At 40.9% G+C, this 25,838-nt stretch overlaps 1 protein-coding gene across 1 annotated transcript in view; it reads right to left on the bottom strand.

The window, feature by feature from the left end:
* Positions 1-613: 613 nt before the first annotated feature.
* The window catches only part of LOC115573887 (NACHT, LRR and PYD domains-containing protein 12-like), a 41,538-nt gene continuing 16,313 nt past the window's right edge, over positions 614-25,838 (bottom strand). The window contains exons 5-17 of the mRNA XM_030404957.1: positions 18,618-18,791; positions 15,296-15,469; positions 13,546-13,719; positions 12,920-13,093; positions 10,767-10,928; positions 10,252-10,298; positions 9,987-10,132; positions 9,612-9,667; positions 7,036-7,253; positions 6,552-6,817; positions 5,768-5,884; positions 5,478-5,619; positions 614-2,594 (exon numbers count right to left, since the gene is read on the bottom strand). Of these exons, the coding sequence (XP_030260817.1) occupies positions 2,293-2,594; positions 5,478-5,619; positions 5,768-5,884; positions 6,552-6,817; positions 7,036-7,253; positions 9,612-9,667; positions 9,987-10,132; positions 10,252-10,298; positions 10,767-10,928; positions 12,920-13,093; positions 13,546-13,719; positions 15,296-15,469; positions 18,618-18,791 (2,152 nt within the window). The 3' untranslated portion in view covers positions 614-2,292. The remainder of the gene's footprint in view (positions 2,595-5,477; positions 5,620-5,767; positions 5,885-6,551; positions 6,818-7,035; positions 7,254-9,611; positions 9,668-9,986; positions 10,133-10,251; positions 10,299-10,766; positions 10,929-12,919; positions 13,094-13,545; positions 13,720-15,295; positions 15,470-18,617; positions 18,792-25,838) is intronic.

Raw genomic sequence — 25,838 nt, 5'->3', positions numbered from 1 at the left:
CAAGTCAAAGTCAGAATATTGATATTTACAATATTAACGAGGTAATAACACAAACTGTCTCCATCAGTGAATAAACCAGCTGCTCTCAAAGGACAACAAGGTCCAGAACACTGTGTGAAGACAGAGAGTGGCAGGGTCCGCCACATGTAAACACAGTTGTTCTTTAAGGTCAGTTTGTTGGTTCAGTCATGAAGACAAACAGAGAGTTTCATTATTCAGTTTGTCTGAAGATCTTTTTCTGCTCATTAACATTTTTTCACTAAAACTACAGACTGCTCCTTTAACAATGTCTCTAGTCTGTCACCATATTAAACCGTCTGCACAAACTATTAAAACCATTTAATTCATTAATGTTTCCACTATATGTTACATTTTTGTTCATGTTTGTGAATGTGTGTGTATGTGACAGTTTTTACTTCTTCAGACTTCTTGACTCGTGTTTTTAAATGCTGCAGTGAAAAAAGGAGTTTAAAGGAGCACTATGTAGAAACTCAAATCCAGAATATTAATATTTACAGTATTAATGAGGCAAACTCATATTTATATTTCACACTCTTGTGATTGACATTACAGATTTCACTTTTAAAGGAAAAGGAAACTGACTTTTTAAATCTTTTCAGTTTGAACTATTTATTAGTTGATTCATATTTCATATATACATTTTATAATTTCTCTATTTATTGACCATTAAAATAACAAATCATTATAACTTTGTAACTCAGTTTATTAATGTAGTTATAAATGAATGAATTGCTTGATTGACACTGAGAAATAATCAACAACAGTAAATTTCGATGCAAAAGCAAAACACAAAACCAATCAACATATAACTGATCTGAATCAATCAGCAGTTGATGGATTGAATCATTGATCGTGAGAAACAGGAAGCCTCCAGTCAGCCTTCTCCTCTCCACACCTGCAGCTCTCGGGCCGTTTCCTCCTGGACTCTTGTGTTCACCTGAACAACTACAACTACACCTGCTGAAGACTGAATGTATGAATATCTGCTGGTTGTGTTTCTGCAGCTGCATCTTCTTCATCATCAGTGAAGTTCTGCCTCCATCTAGTGGCAGAGCAGAGAAGGACAGCGTGACCTGCTGACCTCCGAGCTGCCGTCTGCTCCACATTAAACTCCTCTACAGGTGTTTCTGTCTCTCAGCTGAGCCCTGGTCTGCTTCAGGTTGAGTTCTCTTGGTTTCTGGCTGTTTCCAGGATTCACAGTTCAGTGACGCTGGTTGGTGGTTTTGTTCTGCACAGAGATCGAGGCGAGCTGTTCATGATGAGCATGTTATAACGGGACGTCACCGTCACATATGGAGGATGTTCAGCTGTCTAAGACCATGTCCACACGTATCAAAACGATCATTTTTTCCTGCACCTTGGCGTCCAAACAGATTCATTGTAAACGACTCAACGCGCTGTAGTTCATATTCCAGGCCAATAGGTGGCGCTTGAAATTCACAAAAAACGGAGAAGAAGAGACGGAGCATGCTCATGCTTGCGGGTGTTTACAAACAGACAGTAGAAGAAGAAACCGAACACAAGAAGAAGAAGACAAAAATGGCTAGTGCAAGGAAACTGTAATCGTTTGTGTGGACCGATAATGAGGTCGAACTGCTGCTGCGACTCACACGAACACGAGCATGTAGTCCGCCATTGTTGTTGTTGTTGTTATGAGACGTCGCGGGGTTCGGAGGTCGGAGGCTCGAGGTCGAGGGGTGGGGCGATGGCGTCATCTATACGCAAAGTATGCAGATTCGCCGTCCACACGAGACCACAAGGGCGGTGTTTTTTTTTTATTTTTTCCCCAGGTTTCAAAAAAGTGCGTTTGCAGGATCAATGTGGACGATTGGCCAAAACAATGCATAACATGTGCGTCGACACACAAAAGTGTTTCCATGTGGACGGCCCATAAATACTCAGAAGGAACAAGAAACCACGAGAGAACAAAGTAGACTGAACCCAGTAAAACACACCAACAGCTGTTGGTGGAACACAAACGTTTTACATTACAAAACCACAAAGATCTGAGTATTCTGTCTTTCCATTGGCTTTAAGTTCACTTTGAGAACACTTTGACTTCCAGCAGTTCTCTGTTTCATCTGACGTCTCTTTAAAAAAACTGCATCAGCATCTGTCAGTCTGAATGTTCTCAGACCTCTGAACAGGATTGTTTTCCTGCTCAACATCCAATCAGTGCAGTCCAAGTGTTGATCCGTCAGTGTGACGCTGTCAGAGAGACAGTAAAACAGCCAGCTGACAGTTTCATCATCACACTTTCTTGATGTAGCTTCATCTGAAGTTCAGCTCTCTGTAGAGGAGAGGATCCACCTCACGGAGAGCGGCGATCAGGACCGAGCTGGCTGCACTTCCCTTTCCTCGCACTGTGTCGATCACGTCTCGTGCTCTGTCTGCTCGGACTCTGTCTTGTCTTCTGAAATTTTGCATTTCTTCATCACTTATAATTTCACCACTACGGAGTTTATCCAGAATTTGGTTCAGAACAGGTTCAGACACTCGGTTTACAAACTCTGTCCTAACAGAGAGCAGCTTGTCCTCTGCTGGTTTCCTCTGTGGAGTTTCCCATCTGTAACCTAGAAGAAAAGCCAGAAAACCAGAAAAAAGATGTTTGTTTAATAATGAACACTTCTGATCATTGTTTTAAAGGGACTAAAGTGGACTAATAAAGTGCTCACCACCTCAACAACTTCAGTGGTTCTGGCACTGATCCTACAATTTTCACAGGTGTGTATTTTGTTCATATGGTGTCGTGTCAGCATCTCTTTTCTCTCTGAGGTCTAACGATGCTGTGCAAGGTGAATTATTTTCATACAAAGTCAATATCAATTAAAAGAAGCTAATTCACACTTATTCGCTCTGGGCAGCATGAATGATACAAACATGCTTTCTTGTTAGCTGAAAATATTTAACTCAAGTGAGGACTTGGTGTAAGTCTGTGTCCTGAAAGTCCATCAGCGTTAACATTGCTGATGTGCAGACATTCATCATCAATCAATCTTTATTTGTCGAGCACCTATTCACAACAAAAGTCCTCTCATAACACTTTACAAATTGAGCAGGTCTAAACCAAACTTCTTGATTCATTTATTTACAGAGACCCAACACTTGGCGACAGCAGCGACAAAACTGCCATTAAGAGTCAGAACTGGATTCATTAATCATGATTCATGAACAACGATGGAGGATAATAATCAGTAATCATGGCTGTTTGCAGACACACAGAGCTGTACGATGATGACACATCTGCTGCACTGAGACGCGACAACTGAGGAGCTGCTGTGGAGGAAAGCGAGCGAGGAAGTCAGACTACCTGGTAAGTCATGGAAATATGTCTCAGCACAGCAGAGTTCTGATTGATCCGAAATCTGTTCAGGGAACAAACATTTTATAAGTAGTTTGCTTGTCGTCTGGCCAACAGACCTGACGCAGCACGAGTTCAGACTCTTTACAAGGCAACATTATGATGTTGTTGTTACTTCTTCTGATGTGTTTATTGTGTCAGATCACACAGAAACCTATTTGTTCTGGTTTCATACTGATGATGAGACAGATTCATTCAGTCTACGTCTACCTGCTGCTCACAGTTACTATTTATTGATTTTAAAACAGTGGAGACCGATGGACAGGCGCTCTGCAGCTGAGACCTGGACACCGGTCAGCCTCAGGTCGAGCTGGAAGCTGCCGTCATCCAGACGCAGCAGTAGATGCTGAACCTCACCCAGCCGGGTGCTGTGTGAGTAACAGCAAGAGAAATTATTAATCCTACAATCAAACTGGAGCCAGTGACATGAGGTGAATATTCTCTTCTTGTTGGACTGTGTAGTTCCTACAGTGTAACATCAGCATGTCTTTGTTTGTTGCTTGCTGCAGTCAAACACAGACAGAAACGTCCTCCAGCCAGCGGGGATATAAAACCACTGCTCATTTCTTCATCCTTTTATTGATACTGTATCAAGTGTTAATACTAATACTAAATTTAAAAACATGCTGACATGATTGTTGACAGTAAAAAGATTGTGGCATGTTGTCCGACCGACTTGAAAGTCAATTTGGCATCTCTGGCTCTTGCTTGGCTCAAGTCTTACCTGTCTGAAAGAACACACTGTCCTCATTTATCAATCTTGCGTGAAAACGGGTGCAGATCTGAGCGCAGAATTGGTCTTACGACAGGACACACGTCTGATTTATGAAACATTTGTATCTGACCAATCCCAGCGTACGAATGATTGGATCTTGATAAATGCAGCGCCTGAATTCGATCGTCATTAACATGGTACGCCCTTAAATATTCCTGGTTTGGAGGCCTCACCCACTGAGGTCCAACATGGAGAGACGAAACACTGGTAAGAAGAGAAACTTTTCCGAGATGGAGATCGGCATCCTGGCAGCGCCGGCACATCAAAGGCACTCCGTTCACTAATGCAATGTTGTGCAAAACTGAACAGGCCAAAATAATATCGCACACTTTCTCCGGGGTATACAGCAGCGTTCCCCCTGCTGGTCCGAGACAGAGCCACCTGCCCTTCAGCAACCTGAAGCAGCTCCACTGTGATCCGTGTGCATGTGTGCGCACTATTGAATCTGCGTTCCTGCTCTGTAGCAGGTTTGCCATCGGGGTTATTAGGTATTCCATTAATTAGTTGTCATGTTATCATATTTTATTTTACAAAAAAGTGGTATCAGTAAAAACATGGGCTTTTTTTTAAATTATTTTTTTTATTTTGTTTTATTCGTTTTAAGAATCCGTTTTGATCTGTTCTAAATATGTGACTGCTTTTGCTTAATGACAGCTGAAGTTTGTTTAATAACTATTTTCAGACTCAGCCAGATTTTGCTGGGCTGCACCGCAAATCCACAAACTCAGATTTGCGTACACGAGCTCAGACCTGACGTGAGATCTGATCGTAGCTTCTGCTCACGTCCAAATTGATCAATTCCCAAGCTTGTGTGGAAATGGTAGTACACACGGTTTTCTGCTGTACGTTCATTTCATAAATGAGGGCCAATGTGTTTCTTACAGCAGAACTACATCTATATTTACTGATGTGAAGTTTGGAGTTCCCCAGGGCTCTGTTCTGGGCCCTTTGCTCCTCTCTTGGTGAATATATTTAGAGTTATGGAATGTTTTTGTGAGTTTGGGCTGTATAAACAAAATGGTTTTGAGTTGAAAAGGGGTCTAAATGTGACTTTATTGTCTGTATTGACAGCAAGACAGGAAATATTGTTGGAGGAGTTACAGATCTGAATGAAACTAAATTACATTGACGTAAGCACTCATGCTGCCAGGTTAGTATTTGGAAATATGAAAAGAATTATATGAGATGGAGCAAAATGTGAACGTCCCTGAATGTGAACAAGAGCTCTACATATTCATCACATTTTATTCTACTGTGGTGTTTTACAGTCCAGACCCTGACGTCAGGTGGAGAGCTGCTGCAGGAAGGTGAAGCCTTTACCTGTCAGAGGCACGACACGTTTCCAGACTTCTCTCTTCTCTTGGTCCTGGACCGTCAGAGTCACTTTCTCCGGGTTTGTCTCCAGGAAAACTTCAAACGTTGGAAAGAAATTTGGTCCATGCTTAAAGCGAAATGGCGCCAGCTGAAAACCAGAGGCAACATTTTTAGACCGGTTGTAAAAATGTTAATGTGGTATTTTTCTGAATTGTGATGTTTTAACATGCAGCCCAAACTGTGATCCTGATAGTTCTGCTTATAATCATCACAAGTGTAGAAGTGAATCGACTCACCTCAGGCTGGATTGTGAAGCCCTCAGGTTCACAGTGGACACTGTAACTTTGACCATAGCTGAGACCACAGTCAGAAGAGATCTTGATGTTCACAGCATCATCTTGTTGAGTGGCAACCTTCAGCAGTAGGACATTTTTATTACGAGTTTCTGCTCAGATACTCAAACCCATTTTATAACCACAAATGTTGATTTAAAGGTTTTACACATAACAATAGAAACCCAGACATAATAATGATATCACTACATTAATGAAAGCCTTGAATCAATGAAGAGTTTGCGTCATCATGTCTTCATGATGTTAAAAGACTAAAGGAAAGACAGGATTTATAAAATGTATTTGTGCACTAATAAGAACTTCAGACCAGAGTTCATCTTCATCATTGGACTTCCAGGTTCTCTCTCCCACTATTTTTTAACCAGAGCAGAATCAGGCATCTTGTTTGGAAGAGTTTTCCTTTTTCAGCCTCTCTACTGATCCACTGAACTGTGGCTGGATGAATGTATGGACGTCACCATTTCAGTGTGTTGCTGGTCACAGGAATCCCTCCAGTATCTCATATTTGGTGTTTAGAGCCCATCATTCAAGTTGTCTTACACAGAATTTCATAGCGTGGATGTTGTGCTCCATGTTCTGACTGACTGTGTAAGAAGTGCGTTGATAATTTGCTGGACATGATCAAGTCACATCTTCCAACCAGATGAAATAATGGTGTCGACAAGAAAGCCAAATTATACAACTGTGAATCAGAATGACAGTAAAAACATATCACAAATAGTTTTACCTCGTTTATAGGGATGTTGTCCTGCAGCAGAAATACATCGAGTACTGGGTGCCCTATGCGTGGAGGTCGGAGGAAGAGCAGAACTTGGCCAACTATTGGCACTGAGATGTTCAGAAACCTTTTAATGAAATCCCAGACCAGGCCAAAGGCAGAGAGGTGAGGGACCTTCACAACCACATGAGTGTCTGTAATCTCCAGCGACTCCAGGATGCTCATCCCATCATCAGTGATGTGGGCGACAGACAGCAGGCCATCAAAGAGCAGCGCTGTGGAAGCAAAGAGCTGTTAGACTTCTGTTTCACTGCCCAAACAGGTTCATCTCTACCCAATTCATTTCTTACCTTGAGGTCAGAGAGATTAAATGAATCTTTGTTATTAACTTTGAAGCATTTAAGGATGCAGCTCATTAAAAAAATGACAGTAAAACAAATCATTGCAGTGTTGCTAATTCATTTTGTGACATTAAAGACAGCCATGTGTTTACCATCCTTTGATTCACAGTGTGGCAGGTGGAGCTGACTGACAGCAGTATCTTCTGAACACTTGATGTCAAACAGCATCCCTGCAGCCATCTTGCCAGCTGGTTGGAGGAGGCTCTCATCCCATTGGACAGTCCTGTACAGTAGCTCCGCCTCCTGAGCCACAACAAACACCAGTCCAGTCAAAGCACACTGGAACACACCTGGACCAGGACACCTGAACCTACAGGACACAGAAGGGCCGATTACAACAAGTTGTCAGCCTGTCGGCCAAATGATGTGTTGAGTTCAGACATGCAGACACTCTGTGTTTCCAGTCATCTCATACGTCGTGTTTGATATGTTTTAATCTAATCTTCCTTCAACCTGTGAATCCAGTCGACCAGCAGGCAGATCATCGATCATTTAGGTGATCAATCAGGCATTGTGACCTCAAACTACACGTCAAATACCAACAACTGATCTGACAGGAATTCACAACCATTCTACAGCCCCACAGTCCAGACTGCTGTCTCTGGATTTCTATATGGACTCTCACAGGAAACAGAACAAAGGAACTGAATTTGTAATTAAAAACTAAATGCACGTTACCTGATATGTTGAAGTCAGAATATCAAGAATACAGGAACCTTTGTATTAACATTTGGATATTTGATGTAGGGACAACAAACACTAACAGGAAGGATTTTCACATGTCTGCAAACCTTGAAATAACCTGAACTGGAATGTCTGGACTCTTTCAGTAGCTAATGATGCAAAACATGTGAATATACCTTTGTAAAACATGCCAGAGAGATTTAAGACCAGAGAGATTCAGCAAGAGTGGAGTAACGTTTGGCTTTGTTGACAGCGGACACTGCCGCCCCCTTTTAAGAGAAAACTAAAACAAGAAGTCAAAAGATCATTTTTTCACACTCTTCAGTCTGAAGGGCTAAAACTTTAGTATCAGTTGGCTGTTATTTGTTTTTTTTGAGGGGTGGTGCCATGAGGTGAATTTAATATGGATGTCCCGATCCGATCTGTAGGATTGGGATCGGGGCCGATCTGTGCATTTTTCTGCTGATCGGCATCGGCACTTTTGAACGTGGACCCAAGCACGATTTCTCTATTTATTTATTTTTTTCATGTCAGAGCACAATTTGTGGCAGAACGCAGACGCGCACGTAACGTTACTCTGGCAAATCTGTCAATAAAGTGTCTGCAGTGTGGAAATAACTTTAGATTAGATTTAAATTAGTAAGCGAAAGCAGTCCAACGGCGACATGTAACATCTGCAATACGACTGTTTCGCGGAGCTGCATTTAATACATCTTGGTTGATACGGCTTATAAAAAACAAACTTAAAAAATACGAGTTCACTCAGGCAATACAGGCAAAGACACTGAAGCAAAAAAACACTTGCGGATACTTTCAAAAGGAAAGAGAAATATCCTCGAGACAGCGACATGGCCACAAATATTACAGAGACTGTAATTAAATGAATCGCTCTGGATAACCAGCTCATGTTCGTGGTAGAGGATCAGGGTTTTCTTCGTCACCTGGCAATACATTATATTTACTCCACTTTTGAGTTACAACATGCCGGTATGCGCACTAGTTTGGTGGGTCTCATACAGCAGAGCATGTAAAACAGGCAATCGAGGAGATGCTGACCCCGTGTGAAATAGACGAGCAACGTTATTTCACGTGACAACGTAAAGAGTTTGTAAAAAGCAATAGATGATATGGAGGTACCAAGCGTGAGCTGCGTCTCACACTTCAGCTGCTGTAACGAGGGTCTGCTGTCACAGTGCAGCGTCACACACTCACCTGCTAACACAAGGAAGGTGGAGGACAATGTTGTAATAGCATATGCAGAATAAGAAAGAGCCAAATGAAAGTATATACTTTGTTTCAACAAAATAAAAAAGCCTATTAAGGAACAGCTTGGATGCAGGTACTTTGTTTTCCAAATGCAGCTGTATTATCCAGGAAAATATTAGTTAAGGCTGAGTATCGGATCGGGACTCGGTATCGGCAGAATACTGAAAGACTCGGATCGGGATCGGGGTAAAAAAAACCTGATCGGGACATCCCTAGAATGTAAGTTATATTACTTAATATAATCCTGATTCTGTCTGAAGCCTGGAGATGAGTGATATCACTTTACTTCATCTTTTCTATCAATTAATGTTTGCAGAACATATTTAGGTGGAATTTAAGGCTTATTAATTTAAGGAAGCATGTGTGGTTGCTCTGCCTCATATTCACACAGTTATTGGTGCCCCGTGTGAGGCTCATTACAACATCTGTTGGTACGTTGTATTACAGCATCTACCAGGCTGTAGGATAACAAAGATGTAAAAACTATAAAACTACAATTTATTAGTATTTTTTTGGCCTTTTTATGGCTTTATTGATAGATCAGATAGATCAGGGGAGAGAGAGGGGGAGTGACAAGCAGCAAAGGGACCCAATCAATCAGAAAATCAGTGCTGTAGAAAACCTTCAGTGATATGCGCTAAACTGAAGAAGTTGACTTTGAGTTAAAGTGAAAGGAGTTGATGAGGCTGAAGAATTCTGTATTTTATGTTTTAGTTACCTGTATGAAGTCTTTCCAGACTCCATCAGCTGTTGAGGTGTGAAACACAACTTCTCCTGAAATTTAAAAAGAGTTCATGAGAACACGCTGAGATGAGATGCAGAAACTGAACACTGAACTCTACCAGTAATGTCCAGGTGACTGCTTCACTTTCTTTTCAACATGCACTCTTTATTAATTATTTATCACTACATTATCTCTTGTCATAATGACAAAATCGTTATTATTATTATTAAGTTAATAGATTCTGCACAAGTGAAGCCTGCAGGACTATGTTGGACAGCAGCTAGTAGTTTAATATCAGTAGAATGTAGAAGGTCAGAAACATTAAACCCTGAAGGAGGTACAACTAAGGATGCTGAAGTGAAAACTGACATCTGTATTCAGGAGCTCTCGACACGCAGCTGATGCTGCTGCTGTGTCCTGCTGTGAATCATCAGGACACAGCTGATCCTCTTCATCCTCACTCTCCTCTCTGCTGTCCTCAGACACATCCAGGTCTGTCTTTGATGTGGATGGATCTGCTGGAGATTACAGACATGAATGGGGACAAGAAGACACTCAGCAGAGGTCAAACTCACTTTGGTGACCAACAATCATAAACCTTTAACAACAGGATTAATCAAGAGCTTTAACTCACATCCTCCATGTGTGTCAGGTGTAGCTCTGATTTCTCTGTCAGCCACCCTGCAGGAGGAAGCACAAATACAGCTGTTATCTCTCATGAACAGGTAAAGGATCAGACTCAGTTAACATTATATACAAAGTCAACAGGAATAGATGCAGATTCACATCTAGTAGTGCCAGGCAATGCAAATGATTTGTGTGAGTTGAAAATATTCGACTGTCAGCAAAACATGTGTGTGTGTGGCAGGGATTTGTTGAGTGTTGTGTGTTGAGGGCTGAGCTGCTCAGAGCCTCCAGCTCTGGAGGAGAGAGTCGGTGCTGCTCTCCACTCCTGTTTATCAACCTGACTGCAGCAGTAAACTCTGGAGGTGATCTCCACTGTCGGGTGTTTATGTTCTGTACTGTTGACTGCTGACTGAAGATGGAGGGAAAATGTACTTTACTTCATAAACAGTGAGGTACACTACTGGATTGTATTTCTTGGTGTTAAGCAGTTGAAGTCAGTTTACAGTAGAAACAGTTTCTAACTTGATGTGTGAGGGTCCAGGTTCATCACTGAAGTCTGGAGATCTTTCTTCAGACTTGTCACAGCTGGATCCTGGAGAGTCTGATCTGTGCTCCTCTTCCACCAACTTGCTCATCATCTGGACTCCAGTCTTTGTGACAGTTGAACCATCAACACCTGTGAAGCTAGACATATGTATACCAATACATTTAAAATACACTTACAGTAAATAAGTGATCATTTACAGTCATTCAGTTAAGACAGTTGTGCTGCTCGAGGGAGCTCTCAACAGAGGTAGGGGACTCGAGTCACATGACTTGTCTCGAGTCGGACTCGAGTCGCAAATTTGAGAACTTGAGACTTACTTGACTAACACTGATGAAAAACTCGACTTGACTTTGACTTGGCATTCATAACTTAAGACTTGGCTTAGAGGCATGTGTTAAGATGTCCGAAATGTAGAATGTGTTTTATGTATATGTATTTATGTGTATTTACCGGTTTAAAAAATGTTAACATTGATCAACTATGCAATTACATCATATTATTGACTAACCACCCTCTTCTGTCTACAGATATGAAGAATACATTGATACGAACGTCTTGTGACTCGACTTGACTTCCTTGATTTTCATCACAGTAACTTGGGACTTGCTTGAGACTTGAAGGTTAAGACTTGAGACTTCCTTATGACTAGCATGTATGTGACTTACTCCCACCTCTGGCTCTCAATACATCTGAGCAGTGATGAGGAGAACTAATTCCCTGAACTCAAACATGTACACCTGTTTGAATATGATTGGACGCAGTGCCGCTGCTCCCACCACACGAATCACACGCTGTGCATAGAGCACCAAGAAAATGAAGAAGAAGAAACTGTGAGATGATGCCTGTGTATCACTTGGAGGTAATCCCATGTTTAATCATTCTTAAATACGGGAAACGTGCTGCTAATGTGATGGTTAGCCCAGCATACACCTCCAACGAGCTGATGTCTTGCTTATGTTAGCAAACTTAAATATGTGATAACTTATGGGCAAGCTAAATTGAGATTTTACTGTTAAACAAGTTTACAAGTAACTGACGCCAGCTAGCTGTTACTTTACTTTAGATATTGAGCGGTAGTTTATGGTATATTTTGACGTGACTGTGGTCAATACTTTCTCTGTAACAGTTAGCAGTCAGTGCACAAGGTAGGCTAACAATTCCTCTTCCTTCAGACCATTTATTACTGTGTAGCCTGCAATTTATAGTCTTTAGCCAAGCATTTAGCAAAGTTTACCTAGCATAGTGTCATTTGAGAACACATATTTTGGAGTTTGCGATGCATAACAAACCCACAACCATCTTTAGGATTGTCACTGAGTAGAATTCAGGAGAATGCAGGCTACAGTCTCTCACACACACTAGGTGAGGTGTCGGATGTGCAGTGGGACAGAAAATGGCTCTTGATAATGTGAAGTCTGAAGAACTCAGACTTTTAGTGTAACTGCTACAGCTAGCTTAGCTACAGCTGAATGTGACAGAAGCTACATCACAAAATAAACTGACATTTTGATTGCATTTATGTCAGGATGCAAAGGCATGGACAACATCTGCCGGTGAAATAGAAAAACGTTTTGTAGTAGACAAAATGGTCATCATAAAGATATTATGCTTACGGCACGAAAATGGCTAGCAGCGGTACTGATTGGACGATACTGGTCAGCTGATAGATTAACCGCTGATGAATATCAGTTTTTGACACTGTGAAGTCACACTGTCAAAAACTGATATTCATCAGACTGATCGAACACAAAGCTCCTCTCAAACCTTCAACTGTTGCTGACCGAATTTGCTAAATGTTTTTTTTTTCTCGCTATGATCCTCACAGTCTGCAGCGTGGACAAAAACACAACAAAGACCCTCCGTTTCTATTTTTGAACAAAATATATACATATATTTCAGCATTTTTAATGACTCAATTAATCTCTATGTTGAAAAAATTTCAAGGATATCAAGGAAGGATCCCTGCTTAAGACAGTTCATGATCAGTATATAATCAACCTGATATCTGCAGTACAGTGTCACAACTTTCACAACAGTGTCGCCTTTCTGTGATCGAGCAAAAGAGAGCGAGTAAAAAAATGTAAATTGATTACATTTTATAGATCGACACAGAAACACATGAACTGACCTCAGAGTCTCCAGTCGACAGTTTGGACTCTCCAGTTCAGCACAGAGAAGCTTCACTCCTGAATCCTGCAGCTCGTTGTCTCTCAGGTCCAGCTCTCTCAGATGGGAGGGGTTGGACTTCAGAGCTGAGGCCAGAGAAGCACAGCTGATCTCTGCCAAACTGCAGTTCTCCAATCTGAATAAAGAATAAATGATGTAACTTCACAGTTTAAATATTCAGTCAGTATAAACGTCACAAAGCTTCATTAAAATGTTGTAAAATAGACAATTCTAAATATATTTGTTATTGTCTGATAGTTATAATAGAGATTATTTAACTTTTCATTGTAGAATTCATTTTTCTCATAACTTCAAAAATCATTTTTAAAAACATGATTTGGAATCTAAGATGAAAATCAACAGTTGAGGATGTTCAGAGTGAATTATTCATGTTGTTATATGAAGGTTTAAAATGTGCAGCTCAACATTCCTCTGCCACAGTCAATGGACTAAACCACAGAAGAAGAAAACAGACTTAAGATGCTCAGTGTGGATCAGCATAATATCAGCCTGATGTCTGCAGGTTAGTGTCTGCTCAACTTTCACATCATATTAATCTGAGCACAGAAGGAAAAAATTATGTCTGACCTCAGAGTCTCCAGTTGACAGTTTGGACTCTCCAGTCCAGCACAGAGAAGCTTCACTCCTGAATCCTGCAGCTCGTTGTAACTCAGCTCCAGCTCTCTCAGATGGGAGGGGTTGGACTTCAGAGCTGAGGCCAGAGAAGCACAGCTGATCTCTGACAAACTGCAGCTCCACAATCTGAATGAAGAATAAATGATGTAAGTTTAAAAGACAATGTTCCTGCTTGAAATCATTCAGTGTTTAATTATGTGTTCAGAGCTGAAGAAGGTTTAGAATGTAGACGTTTAGAGAATGAAACTCCAAACACCTGAACCCAACAGGATGCAGGTTCAACACTGTCAGATACACAAAGTGAAACAGAGCTCTCATTAATATTAATGACAACGTGCTGCTGCTTCAATAAAGACGTAGTGATGTCACCTCTTAAACTCTGCAGCTCCACCAGAGGCTCCATCTATACAAACTCATGTTGTGCAGCCAAATAAAAACCCACAGAAACTGATTGAACATTTGATTCTACTATTTAAAGCTCCTGTTATTAACACAGTTGAATTCTGAGTCTCGTTCCAGATGATTTTTCCTCTTCCACATTTCTCTGCAGTCGGCCATTAACCCACCCGCTGCCCCTTCAGCTCCGAGGAGTGAAACTGAGACTGCTGTTTGGACTCGGTGACTGTTTGTGAGAGTGAGAGCAGCAGCTAGCTGAGCTCTGAGACCACCGAGTGAGAAACAAGATGTCCGCCGCCGAGGGTCCTCCACAGTCAGCCTGCCATCAGCCCGCCGCGTATCCCCTTCAGCTTGGAGGTGACCTACTGGGACTCTTGTGACTTGAGCTCTACTACGGTGAGTACTCACCTGTTGTTTCTGCACGCTCAAAGTGAACCGGCTTCAACTGTATTTGGCCGCCACGCTCCCCAGCTTCCACCAGGCTGCAGCGTGACGTTTGTCTGATTTCTCTTTGTTGTGTTCCCTGGTTGCAGCTTGTTTGGGTGTTTGTGGGCCCACAAAGTAATTAAGTATCACTTACAGCTTCTATAAGAGTTCTTTTGCTGTGTTTAATATTAATGAAGGTCTTTTGTGGTAAAGTTCATTAGCAGTGATCGATAGCAGAGCGAGGTTAAAATAACATTTTGTGTTTGAACAAAAGAAAACTGACAGTGAACAGTAACAAAACAAGGTTAAAGGAACATTGCACTGAATTCACTGGTTTGACTTGTTAAAGTTTCATTTTGAACAAGGTCACTGTGATTTACTGTGGATGGTTACATTCATTTTTTCTGGCTATTATAATTTGAAGTTAATGAATTGGGACATAGTTGTCATGTGACTCATTTTAAGTGCACTTAACTGCAGTGAGAACATATTAACAAGGTACGTAATAATCCTTTAACACTGAAATAAAAACAGACTGTTATCAAATTAACAGCACATGAACACATGAAAGGAGGTGTGTCTTTAGTCCAACGTCACTTAAACATCATCCAAACTGCTTTGTTCAAAATCTTCAACACTTTCTGTTCAGAGATTTAAGTCTCTGTGTATCTCTGTGTGTGTGTGTGTGTGTGTGTGTGTGTGTGTGTGTGTGTGTGATATAAATATATAATTAGGAGTCAAACTGTTACTGTCAAACTTTAAACTGAGTTGTCGTGATTTGAGCTCAGACAAACCCAGAAAACAAGTGAACTGAAGGAAACTTCAAACTTCTGTTCTGGATTTAAATTTTATAGATCGACACAGAAACACATGAACTGACCTCAGAGTCTCCAGTCGACAGTTTGGACTCTCCAGTTCAGCACAGAGAAGCTTCACTCCTGAATCCTGCAGCTTGTTGTAACTCAGGTCCAGTTCTCTCAGATGGGAGGGGTTGGACTTCAGAGCTGAGGCCAGAGAAGCACAGCTGATCTCTGACAACCTGCAGCTCTCCAATCTGAATGAAGAATAAATGATGATAGTTTAAAAGACAATGTTGCTGCTTGAAATCATTCAGTGTTTAATAATGTGTTCAGAGCTGAAGAAGGTTTAGAATGTAGACGTTTAGAGAATGAAACTCCAAACACCTGAACCCAACAGGATGCAGGTTCAACACTGTCAGATACACAAAGTGAAACAGAGCTCTCATTAATATTAATGACAACGTGCTGCTGCTTCAATAAAGACGTAGTGATGTCACCTCTTAAACTCTGCAGCTCCACCAGAGGCTCCATCTATACAAACTCATGTTGTGCAGCCAAATAAAAACCCACAGAAACTGATTGAACATTTGATTCTACTATTTAAAGCTCCTGTTATTAACACAGTTGAATTCTGAGTCTCGTTCCAGATGATTTTTCCTCTTCCACATTTCTCTGCAGTCGGCCATTAACCCACCCGCTGCCCCTTCAGCTCCGAGGAGTGAAACTGAGACTGCTGTTTGGACTCAGTGACTGTTTGTGAGAGTGAGAGCAGCAGCTAGCTGAGCTCTGAGACCACCGAGTGAGAAACAAGATGTCCGCCGCCGAGGGTCCTCCACAGTCAGCCTGCCATCAGCCCGCCGCGTATCCCCTTCAGCTTGGAGGTGACCTACTGGGACTCTTGTGACTTGAGCTCTACTACGGTGAGTACTCACCTGTTGTTTCTGCACGCTCAAAGTGAACCGGCTTCAACTGTATTTGGCCGCCACGCTCCCCAGCTTCCACCAGGCTGCAGCGTGACGTTTGTCTGATTTCTCTTTGTTGTGTTCCCTGGTTGCAGCTTGTTTGGGTGTTTGTGGGCCCACAAAGTAATTAAGTATCACTTACAGCTTCTATAAGAGTTCTTTTGCTGTGTTTAATATTAATGAAGATCTTTTGTGGTAAAGTTCATTAGCAGTGATCAATAGCAGAGCGAGGTTAAAACAACATTTTGTGTTTGAACAAAAGTAAACTGACAGTGAAGAGTAACAAAACAAGGTTAAAGGAACATTGCACTGAATTCACTGGTTTGACTTGTTACAGTTTCATTATGAACAAGGTCACTGTGATTTACTGTGGATGGTTACATTCATTTTTTATGGCTATTATAATTTGAAGTTAATTTATTGGGACATAGTTGTCATGTGACTCATTTTAAGTGCACTTAACTGCAGTGAGAACACATTAACAAGGTACGTAATAATCCTTTAACACTGAAATAAAAACAGACTGTTAACAAATTAACAGCACATGAACACATGAAAGGAGGTGTGTCTTTAGTCCAACGTCACTTAAACATCATCCAAACTGCTTTGTTCAAAATATTCAACACTTTCTGTTCAGAGATTTAAGTCTCTGTGTATCTGTGTGTGTGTGTGTGTGTGTGTGTGTGTGTGATATAAATATATAATTAGGAGTCAAACTGTTCAGACTGTCAAACTTTAAACTGAGTTGTTGTGATTTGAGCTCAAAGAAACTCAGAAAACAAGTGAACTGAAGGAAACTTAAAACTTCTGTTCTGGATTTAAATTTTATAGATCGACACAGAAACACATGAACTGACCTCAGAGTCTCCAGTCGACAGTTTGGACTCTCCAGTTCAGCACAGAGAAGCTTCACTCCTGAATCCTGCAGCTTGTTGTCACTCAGCTCCAGCACTCTCAGATGGGAGGGGTTGGACTTCAGAGCTGAGACCAGAGAAGCACAGCTGATCTCTGACAAACTGCAGCTCCTCAATCTGAATGAAGAATAAATTATGTAAGTTTAAAAGACAATGTTCCTGCTTTAAATCATTCAGTGTTTAATAATGTGTTCAGAGCTGAAGAAGGTTTAGAATGTAGACGTTTAGAGAATGAAACTCCAAACACCTGAACCCAACAGGATGCAGGTTCAACACTGTCAGATACACAAAGTGAAACAGAGCTCTCATTAATATTAATGACAACGTGCTGCTGCTTCAATAAAGACGTAGTGATGTCACCTCTTAAACTCTGCAGCTCCACCAGAGGCTCCATCTATACAAACTCATGTTGTGCAGCCAAATAAAAACCCACAGAAACTGATTGAACATTTGATTCTACTATTTAAAGCTCCTGTTATTAACACAGTTGAATTCTGAGTCTCGTTCCAGATGATTTTTCCTCTTCCACATTTCTCTGCAGTCGGCCATTAACCCACCCGCTGCCTCTTCAGCTCCGAGGAGTGAAACTGAGACTGCTGTTTGGACTCAGTGACTGTTTGTGAGAGTGAGAGCAGCAGCTAGCTGAGCTCTGAGACCACTGAGTGAGAAACAAGATGTCCGCCGCCGAGGGTCCTCCACAGTCAGCCTGCCATCAGCCCGCCGCGTATCCCCTTCAGCTTGGAGGTGACCTACTGGGACTCTTGTGACTTGAGCTCTACTACGGTGAGTACTCACCTGTTGTTTCTGCACGCTCAAAGTGAACCGGCTTCAACTGTATTTGGCCGCCACGCTCCCCAGCTTCCACCAGGCTGCAGCGTGACGTTTGTCTGATTTCTCTTTGTTGTGTTCCCTGGTTGCAGCTTGTTTGGGTGTTTGTGGGCCCACAAAGTAATTAAGTATCACTTACAGCTTCTATAAGAGTTCTTTTACTGTGTTTAATATTAATGAAGGTCTTTTGTGGTAAAGTTCATTAGCAGTGATCAATAGCAGAGCGAGGTTGAAACAACATTTTGTGTTTGAACAAAAGTAAACTGACAGTGAATAGAAACAAAACAAGGTTAAAGGAACATTGCACTGAATTCACTGGTTTGACTTGTTAAAGTTTCATTTTGAACAAGGTCACTGTGATTTACTGTGGATGGTTACATTTATTTTTTATGGCTATTATAATTTAAAGTTAATTTATTGGGACATAGTTGTCATGTGACTCATTTTAAGTGTAATTAACTGCAGTGAGAACATATTAACAAGGTACGTAATGTGTGTTTGTGTGTGTGTGTGTGTGTGTGTGTGTGTGTGATATAAATATATAATTAGGAGTCAAACTGATCAGACTGTCAAACTTTAAACTGAGTTGTTGTGATTTGAGCTCAGACAAATCCAGAAAACAAGTGAACTGAAGGAAACTTCAAACTTCTGTCATGGATTTAAATTTTATAGATCGACACAGAAACACATGAACTGACCTCAGAGTCTCCAGTCTACAGTTTGGACTCTGTAGAAAATCACAAAGCAGCTTCACTCCTGAATCCTGCAGCTCGTTGTAACTCAGCTCCAGCACTCTCAGATGGGAGGGGTTGGACTTCAGAGCTGAGGCCAGAGAAGCACAGCTGATCTCTGACAACCTGCAGCTCCTCAATCTGAATAAAGAATAAATGATGATAGTTTAAAAGACAATGTTCCTGCTTGAAATCATTCAGTGTTTAATAGTGTGTTCAGAGCTGAAGAAGGTTTACTGTGGATGGTTACATTTATTTTTTATGGCTATTATAATTTAAAGTTAATTTATTGGGATATAGTTGTCATGTGACTCATTTTAAGTGCACTTAACTGCAGTAAGAACACATTAACAAGGTACGTAATAATCCTTTAACACTGAAATAAAAACAGACTGTTATCAAATTAACAGCACATTAACACATGAAAGGAGGTGTGTCTTTAGTCCAACGTCACTTAAACATCATCCAAACTGCTTTGTTCAAAATATTCAACACTTTCTGTTCAGAGATTTAAATCTCTGTGTATCTGTGTGTGTGTGTGTGTGTGTGTGTGTGTGTGTGTGTGATATAAATATATAATTAGGAGTCAAACTGTTACTGTCAAACTTTAAACTGAGTTGTTTTGATTTGAGCTCAAACAAACTCAGAAAACAAGTGAACTGAAGGAAACTTCAAACTAGGGATGCACCGATACCACTTTTTTTCAACCCGGTACGAAACCGATACTTGGATCTGAGAACTTGCCGATACCGAGTACCGATGCCGATACTACTACTACCACCAAACCAATCCCCAAAAAACTATTGGGTAAAATGCAATTAATTGGAAGACAGGTTTTATTTTCTTCTCTGCTCGTTACAACACATGATGATAAATGAAAAATAAACATTTTCTGTGAAATCTTCTGGGAATTATTGCAGAGTTTCCACATTTTAACCAAACAAAATATCAATTAACTATTTTGCACTGTCTCCAGCTTTCAGATTGACACAACATTGATGAACCTATTGCAGAGTGTCCATATTTGAATCAAACTAAATCACAAACTTAAGTCAGCATGCAGTGGTGTGGTCTCTGAACTAAGTTTTTTTCGGGAGAGTGAGTGTCAGGTTCTTTTTGATGAAAAGAATCATCTCTGCATGATCAGCTGTGAGTCTGTTTCTTGCTCCTCATGGGCTCCCATATTTCATAGTGGCTCCGCCCCCGCATTGACTTTCCACAGAGAAACAAACACAACAACATGCAGCGAGCCAAGAGCTCGTTCCCAAAACGGGACCGTCTCGTTAGGAGCTTGGTTTTGTGGCGTCGGACCTCGAACAAACCACAGTCCACTGCACAGTTTGTTTAAAGGCTGTTGTGACTAAAGACCAACACATTTATCTGAGCCTCTCAAACAGACGTATCAGAGTGGGACACTTGTTGCTCACTACGAGAAGAACGCGGCAGCCCACCTGGGCTATAAAGCAGCTAACATTAGCAGAATCTTTTAATCATTGTGTCCCGTATGAGAAGAAAGGGTCCCGATGGACAGCTGTTACGGATGCAGTCACGTTGCATATCGTTAAAGATATAGGAAATAAACACCCTTAATTTGAAAATGAGTATCTATAGTGGCTCTGAGCTAGCAGTATAGCAGCGCAGCGCCGCTATTCCACCGTCTGGGGAGAACACTGATTGGTATCGGTTCTTGGTATCGGCGAACTTTAACGAGTACGAGTATATTAGAACAGTATCGGCCCGATTCCCGATACCAGTATCGGTATCGGTGCATCCCTACTTAAAACTTCTGTTATGGATTTAAAATTAGGGCTGTCAAACTATTATTTTTTTTAATCGCGATTAATCGCATTTGTCCATAGTTAACTCGCGATTAATCGCAATTTTTTTGGCACATTTCTTTCTGTTCTAAATGTACCTTAATGTATTTTTTCATGTTCTTAAAACTTTTTAACAACATAAGAAAGGGCAAATATGCTTGCTTTATGAAAATGTTTATTCAACACTTCAATTCATTCAGGAAAATAAAAGGCTCAAAAAATATCCCCTCACCCTAAATGGAATCAAAACATGGTGATGTCTGCTTTTGGCGAGGAGGGGGGGGGCGGTGGGCTCTCTGCATCTGCCGTGTGTTTGGCTTGCAAATGATATTTGAGACTCGACGCACTTCAGTGGTAACTCATTTCATGTCGACAGTACGTGCAGATAACTTTTGTCCTATCAACGAACCATCTGGCAGTGTTTTGAAAGTGAATTTGCCGTTCATAAGTCCTTTCTCCATTTACTTTCGCTTTCGCTTTTCAGTCCACCGTGTTTTTCCCAAACGCCAACCCTGCTTCTTCTTCTTCTGATTCCCTTTCTTATTCTTCTGCCACCCTCTGGATCAAGACTACAGATGCCACTGACGGCCTTAAATCAAACAATGCGCATTTATTTTCTTTTTTTTAATACTGAGCGTTAATCGCACGTTAAAAAAATTAACGGTGTTAAAAGGATGTTGCGTTAACGAGTTATTAACGCGTTAACTTTAACAGCCCTAATTTAAATTTTGTAGATCGACACAGAAACACATGAACTGACCTCAGAGTCCCCAGTCGACAGTTTGGACTCTCCAGTTCAGCACAGAGAAGCTTCACTCCTGAATCCTGCAGCTTGTTCTCACTCAGCTCCAGCTCTCTCAGATGGGAGGGGTTGGACTTCAGAGCTGAGGCCAGAGAAGCACAGCTGATCTCTGACAAACTGCACCAACTCAATCTGAATAAAGAATAAATGATGTAAGTTTAAAAGACAATGTTCCTGCTTGAAATCATTCAGTGTTTAATTATGTGTTCAGAGCTGAAGAAGGTTTAGAATGTAGACGTTTAGAGAATGAAACTCCAAACACCTGAACCCAACAGGATGCAGGTTCAACACTGTCAGATACACAAAGTGAAACAGAGCTCTCATTAATATTAATGACAACGTGCTGCTGCTTCAATAAAGACGTAGTGATGTCACCTCTTAAACTCTGCAGCTCCACCAGAGGCTCCATCTGTTGGGCCTCGCCTTACACAAGGCCCGGTTAAGGTGTGTTTAACAACAATAAAAGGGGGATTTAGGTTAAATTTGGCTATCAATAATAATTAATGATTATTTGGGATAATCATTAATTATGATAAATAATGTGATCCAATTTGCATTAGATCACCTCGGGGCACCACCCTTGAAGAAGGGAAAAGATAGCAATTTTACTAAATCAGTCTCATAAAAATGTACTAACTGTTTATAACTCTGGTTAAAAATTAACTTAATAACTACAACCAAATTTACCATAACAGCCAGTAATGGTTGAAGGATTTTGGAGTTCTTGACAGTGTAGAGGATGGCAACATTCACTCATGTACAATATTAAATAGACAGCAAGAAGGTTCAAGGTCTTTTATTTAACACAAAATGGAAACACACAATCTAAGTAACATGTACTATATACAAGTGTATGTGTGTGTGTGTGTGTGTGTGTGTGTGTGCGAGTGTGTGTGTGTGTGTGTGTGTGTGTGTGTGCGAGTGTGTGTGTGAGTGCCTGGCAGAACAAAGAAACAATGGCGGTCAATGATATCACATGTGGGTGTGATATGCTCTAGCCTCAAGGAGTGTGTATGTCTGTGAGTACGTGTGTGTGTGTGACGTGGTGCCAGGTTATAGAAGATGGTTAGTTGTCTGCAGAGACTCTGAGTCTGTGTGAAGCTTAATTCGACTATTGTCGAATTAGCCGTCTAGGAAAGCAAACTACCAATAACTTGACTTGAGGTCACGATAACACCAAAACATTGAACAAACACATCAATTGAACACATTACATCAACCAGAGTTTAAAGTTCTGTGCTTAGCCGTGCTATGGTATGCTATCTAAGCCCAGTTCAACGTTACCAGTCTTTGAAGAGAAGGTGCTGGTGGTTGCAGGGGAAAGTTGGGGCTCCAATGTTGAACAAAGCTGTTCTTGCTGTGCAAGGTTTGATGAAAGTCGGCAGAGGAGGAAACTGGTCGCTCCTTTCGTTTGTAAGGATAGCAGCTCAGTGCTAACATGCTTGGTGTTCCTCAGATCCTCAGATTGGCAGGACCTTGTGTCGCTGCAGTGATGAGAAGTTCTTTTGGCCTACTGCCAATGCAGCTTGCAGCTCTCCACAGCTTGTTGGGCCCAGAAGAAGGGATCCTGAAGGCAGGCAGCCCTGTGGGGGAGGTGGAGCGGTGCCCTTGAAGATCCGAAGTTGAGTGAGTAGAGGGCGTTGAGTGAGAGAGAGAGAACATTGTATGCTCTTGGGGGTTTGACTACCTGATCCGCAGGGGGTCTGTCACCCTGACCAATAGTAGCTCAAACCTGAATTCTGCACCTAGGTGTGAAGAATGGGGAATTCTGGGACACTGAGTTCAGTCCAGAGTCCATTTTGAAATCCACAATGAATGACTTCATCTGTGGGTCCCAACACATCTATACAAACTCATGTTGTGCAGCCAAATAAAAACCCACAGAAACTGATTCAACATTTCATTCTATTTAATAATTTTATATTGTTGAATTCTTAGTCTCGTTCCTGACATGTCAAATTCTGACGCTTTGGGATTGTAGGTCGGCTCGACCGCCGTCTCAAAGCGTCAGAATTTGACAAGTTGGGAACGAGACTCAGAAATCAACTATCTCACCAACAGGAGCTTTAAGATAAAAGTCATCCTGAGTTGAAGTTTTTCAGTCAGTACAGACGTCACATATCATCATTAAGGTTCTATTTTTTTTTTTTTTTTTTTATGTACATTGGTCTATCCAAATTACATGAAACTCAGGTTACTACTTCCCCATGAGCCCCTGCGGCTCAGTGCAAAATTGGCTGATTACCACTAGGTGGCACTCTTTAAATTGAAGTATTTTATATCTCCACATCAGTAAGTCAGATTAACACGAAATTTGCGACAGTTATTGCCAATGCCCTCATGACGATAGCTGACAAAAGGTGTTACCATCTGACACTATAGCGCCCCCTGGAATATTAACAATCCAAGCCCTGCCTCCTACATGCACATACATGAATTATATTCGGTATGAATATGTAACATGACCAGATGCACAGAAAACATCTGAGGTACCAAACTGTCACTCCAACAGGAAGTCAGCCATTTTCATTTAAAAAGTTCCCATTTCACCCCCATTTTGATCCATTTCCATGCCTGGTACTTTAACAAACTCCTCCCACAGATTGAACACCACAGACTTCCTATTCTCTCAGTATCATCCTCAAACCTTGAAGACGAAAAGTTATCAAAAGCTTTCACCTACATCAAACATGGTGGGTGTCATGGTGCGGTCCATTTTCATGCTTCGCCAAAAAGCATCAAGTCGTTATAACCTTCAACATACAATTTCCCATCTACGTACACCAAATTCATCACACTCCATGCATCAATACTGTGTCATATCCATAGTGCCACCTACTGGACACAGGAATTCAGACATCATTCTATTTATATGACATTTATCAGTCTTGATTATGCGGCACATTTTCTTAAAGAATGCGATGGAATATACGGGATATTTATGCAATTTTATGCAATAAAATTGTGGAAACTTGCAAAAACTGCGGTTCGATGAAAAAGAGAAAAAAAAAGTGATTCCCCCAGCACCCTGTTCTCACTAGGCTACTACCTTAATGTAAAGAGTCATTTCTTATTACTTCCTATGATAAGCAGCACACTACATCACAGAAAGGAATATTTAAGTTTTCAGCTTGTTTTATTTCTTTAAACTTACAAAACATTGATGAGTCAAACAAGTTCTGTATGTAACCCATGTTAAAATATGACATAAATAAGAATAAAAAGTTTAAAAGCTGCATAAATAAGTTAAAAGTGATTCATTTGATGTAAATTAATTTCTCAGAGTTAAACTGTTAATACAACAATAATTTAATGTTGAAGATTAAAAGTATGTTTACAGAAAATTCATGTCGCTGCCCCTTTAAGAGGAGAGTGACGCTAGACGCAGCACCTGAGAGACGCTGCAGAGACCTGAGGGAGAGAGCAGGGGAGAAACCGGAGATAAGGAGCGGTGGTTAAAGGTGAAATATGGAATATGAGCTGAATGCCGCCATCTAGTGTCTCAAGATCGTAGTCGCGACAACAAAAAAGTAATTCCAGTGGTCGGGTTGCCAGGTTTGGACAGGGCAGGAGGATATTATTTATTACTAAATTATTTACTAAATATAAATTTTCAAGGAAATGCATTACTATTAATCCGCGCCCCTCTAAACGCCCTGTGGATGTATTATTTTTGAAAAAATATAGCTTTTAATAAGCATATTACATATTAATATGTAATATGCTTAATTAGCAGAGAAAAGAGTGAAAAAGTTGATTTTGCAGTTGAGAAACATAACTTGCCTGGTCAGGAACTGATGGGGGATTTTATGAAAACTAAGCCACACCGGTTTTGGTGAGTTTTGTGTTTATTTGCTTGCACATTTACCGTGTTGTACTTTTTTTTTTCTGGCGGAGAGCCACTGTAAAAACGTAGTTGTTAACGAGCAAATGCTTTGCCATAAACTGTTAACCAGTTAATATTTTGTGTTCATGAAGACTGTGAATGTTATAAAAGTGTATGTACACTGTGTGAATGAAAGATATGTGCAGTAGTTGTGTAGGCGACGGAGTTGGGAGTTAAGTTGTGAGTTAAGAGACCGCTCCGCCACCATTTGAGATGAAAAAGCACTGTAGCAGTAACGTTACAACTCAGAGACTGTGAAATGATTGTTTGTGAAATTTGAGGATTTAAAAAGAGATTTATTGTGTTTATGACCTGTTACACAGGTCAGGTTTTTGTGCTTGGTTTGAAGCTCGGTCGGAGCGAGGACTGGTCTGCACTGTGCGGGCGCGCACATGCACAGACGGGATCCAAGATGGCGGGCTAGACCCAGATCTTCATTCTCACCTTCTCCATCACATCAGTGAGGAAATCTTCTGCATATGGTGACTCACTGCCAGAGTTGTAGGAGTATCAGGAATTATTTTTGAAATGAACTGAGAGCTGATTGGATTATTATTTTTAGGACTGAATCGAACTGAAACTTTTCATTGAACTGAACACTTGAACTCTCATTTGGACTCGACCTTGAATTGAAAGTGTCATACTTTTATTTGCATAATGAGTTCATATATTTGAATGTGATT

Source organism: Sparus aurata, chromosome 22 (assembly GCF_900880675.1).
Source record: "Sparus aurata chromosome 22, fSpaAur1.1, whole genome shotgun sequence".
Taxonomy (NCBI): domain Eukaryota; kingdom Metazoa; phylum Chordata; class Actinopteri; order Spariformes; family Sparidae; genus Sparus; species Sparus aurata.
Note: the sequence above shows the minus strand (reverse complement) of the source record. Positions and strands in the feature narration are given on the sequence as shown.